At 53.2% G+C, this 1,998-nt stretch overlaps 1 protein-coding gene across 1 annotated transcript in view; it reads left to right on the top strand.

Moving 5' to 3' along the window:
- The window catches only part of LOC114072767 (zinc finger protein 2-like), a gene marked incomplete at its 5' end in the record, with an annotated part of 18,218 nt that extends 17,349 nt beyond the window's left edge, over positions 1–869 (top strand). The window contains one exon of the mRNA XM_027910618.1: positions 144–869. Within this exon, the coding sequence (XP_027766419.1) occupies positions 144–819 (676 nt within the window). The remainder of the gene's footprint in view (positions 1–143) is intronic.
- Between the last annotated feature and the right edge of the window lie 1,129 nt (positions 870–1,998).

Below are 1,998 nucleotides of genomic sequence, written 5' to 3'. Positions count from 1 at the left end.
GAAAAGGCCCGGAGATGCCCCCGGAGGAGGGGCTGCAAAGCCAGCCCAGGGAGCTGTGAGGAGGAAAGAGCCGTCCTGTGCCGGGAAGGCGGCCGGAGCTTGAGCCGGAGCTCTGAGCTGGTGGTCCCTGAGCAGCCTCCCAGCAGGGAGAAGCCCTTCAGGTGCTTGGAATGTGGGAAGAGCTTCAGGAAGAGCACCCACCTCCTCAGCCACCAGCTCATCCACACTGGGGAACGGCCCTACACATGTAGGGAATGTGGGAAGAGCTTCAGGAGCAACTCTAACCTGATCCAACACCAGCACATCCACTCTGGGGAACGGCCCTACACGTGTAGGGAATGTGGGAAGAGCTTCAGGCAGAGCTCCCACCTCCTCAATCACCAGCACATCCACACTGGGGAACGGCCCTACACTTGTGGGCAATGTGGGAAGAGCTTCAGCCAGAACTCCACCCTGATCCGACACCAGCACATCCACACTGGGGAACGACACTACAAGTGTGGGGAATGTGGGAAGAGCTTCAGTGACAGGTCCACCCTCCGCAACCACCAGCTCATCCACACTGGGGAACGGCCCTACAAGTGCTTGCAATGTGGGAAGAGGTTTCAGACCAGCGGGAATCTCCTCAGGCATGAGCAGACACACACAGGGGAGAGGCCCTTCCGCTGCACCGACTGCGGGAAGGGCTTCAACCGGAACTCCCACCTCGTCACCCACCGGCGCATCCACACCGGGGAGAGGCCCTACAAGTGTGGGGAGTGTGGGAAGAGCTTCACCCAGAGCTCCAACTTGACCCAACACCAACGAACCCACCAGTAAGAAAAGCCCCTCGAGTGCCCCGACTGCAGGAAGAGCTTCGGCCGCTTCTCCCACCCCGAATGATCCCCCTGATGGTGAGGCAACCCCTGGAGTCCAGGGACTGTCAGTCCATCCCTTTCTACCAGAAAGGGCCAGTCCCCTTTGCCAGGGGCAGGTTGTGCCAACAGAACCCCTCTTGGGGGGTGTGTGGAGATTCCTGCCTTGGCTGGGACCCCCCAAGGTCAGTGCTGGAGGTTGAGAGCAGAGATCTCCCCACGAGCATTGGTCTGGGGGAGTTCCATCCCATAATTCTTGCTTTGGTGCCAGCTTGAGTAGAATTGCTTCAACAATTGCTTTAGTGTAGAGCACTGTCCTATCTTATGCTGTCCTACTGGTAGTTTTAGTGTTTCTATTGTGCAGTAAATAACTCTGATGAAGATCTTTTGTCTGATCATTTGTAACCCCAAATAATTCATTTCTATCAATAGATGTGATTTGCCATGATTACAACCTGAGGGACAAAAGTGGTTCAGTCCCACCTCTGTAATTCCTCTAAACTTAACCTGTTGACATAACCCAAGGCTGAGAGGGGATCCAGCAGCCCCAGCACCCCAAAGTCAGTTGGGAGCTCAGGGGGGCCACCTCCCTTTTATAAATCCTCCCTTTCCTAAAGACCCGTATGGTACCGTCGGATCTTCCAGACCACCCCCCTTTTTCCACCCTTCTCCCTGTTCCTTCCACTTTTCCGTGGTCCCTCATTACAATGTGCTTAAATATTGCAGAAAGAACTTCAGATTCAAAATTCTCTTGAGCAAAACCTAAATTAACACAAGGTATCTGTTGATACCAAAAACTGATTTTATTAATTGATAAGAGATGCAAAGAGAACGAGGAAAAAATAAGAAAGGGTTGGAAACTGCTAAGATTATTTCTAGAAACAGAGAAAAGATACCACTGAAAACTACCTTTTCCCACTGAGCTGGTCTGTGTGTGGGGGAAGAGAAGCAGTTTCTGCCTTTTTTTTCTCTGTCCCTGCAGCTTTTGGATGTTGTCTCTGTAGCTGCAGGGGCTCTGACAGCTTTAGTTCTCTGCAGTGCACCAGGTGTGGTTTCACCGCTCACGCCCCTGTCCCAGGCCGTGCAGGGTCTCAGCTCAGCCCAAGCTTTGGGCCCTCAGAAATATGGTCAGGGTAGAAGGATA

The sequence above is a fragment of the Empidonax traillii genome, unplaced genomic scaffold (genome assembly GCF_003031625.1).
Source record: "Empidonax traillii isolate 1590-97213 ecotype Southwest subspecies unplaced genomic scaffold, ASM303162v1 scaffold3897:size34139, whole genome shotgun sequence".
NCBI lineage: Eukaryota > Metazoa > Chordata > Aves > Passeriformes > Tyrannidae > Empidonax > Empidonax traillii.
The sequence above is the reverse complement of the archived record's forward strand: the minus strand, read 5'-3'. Positions and strand labels throughout refer to the sequence as shown.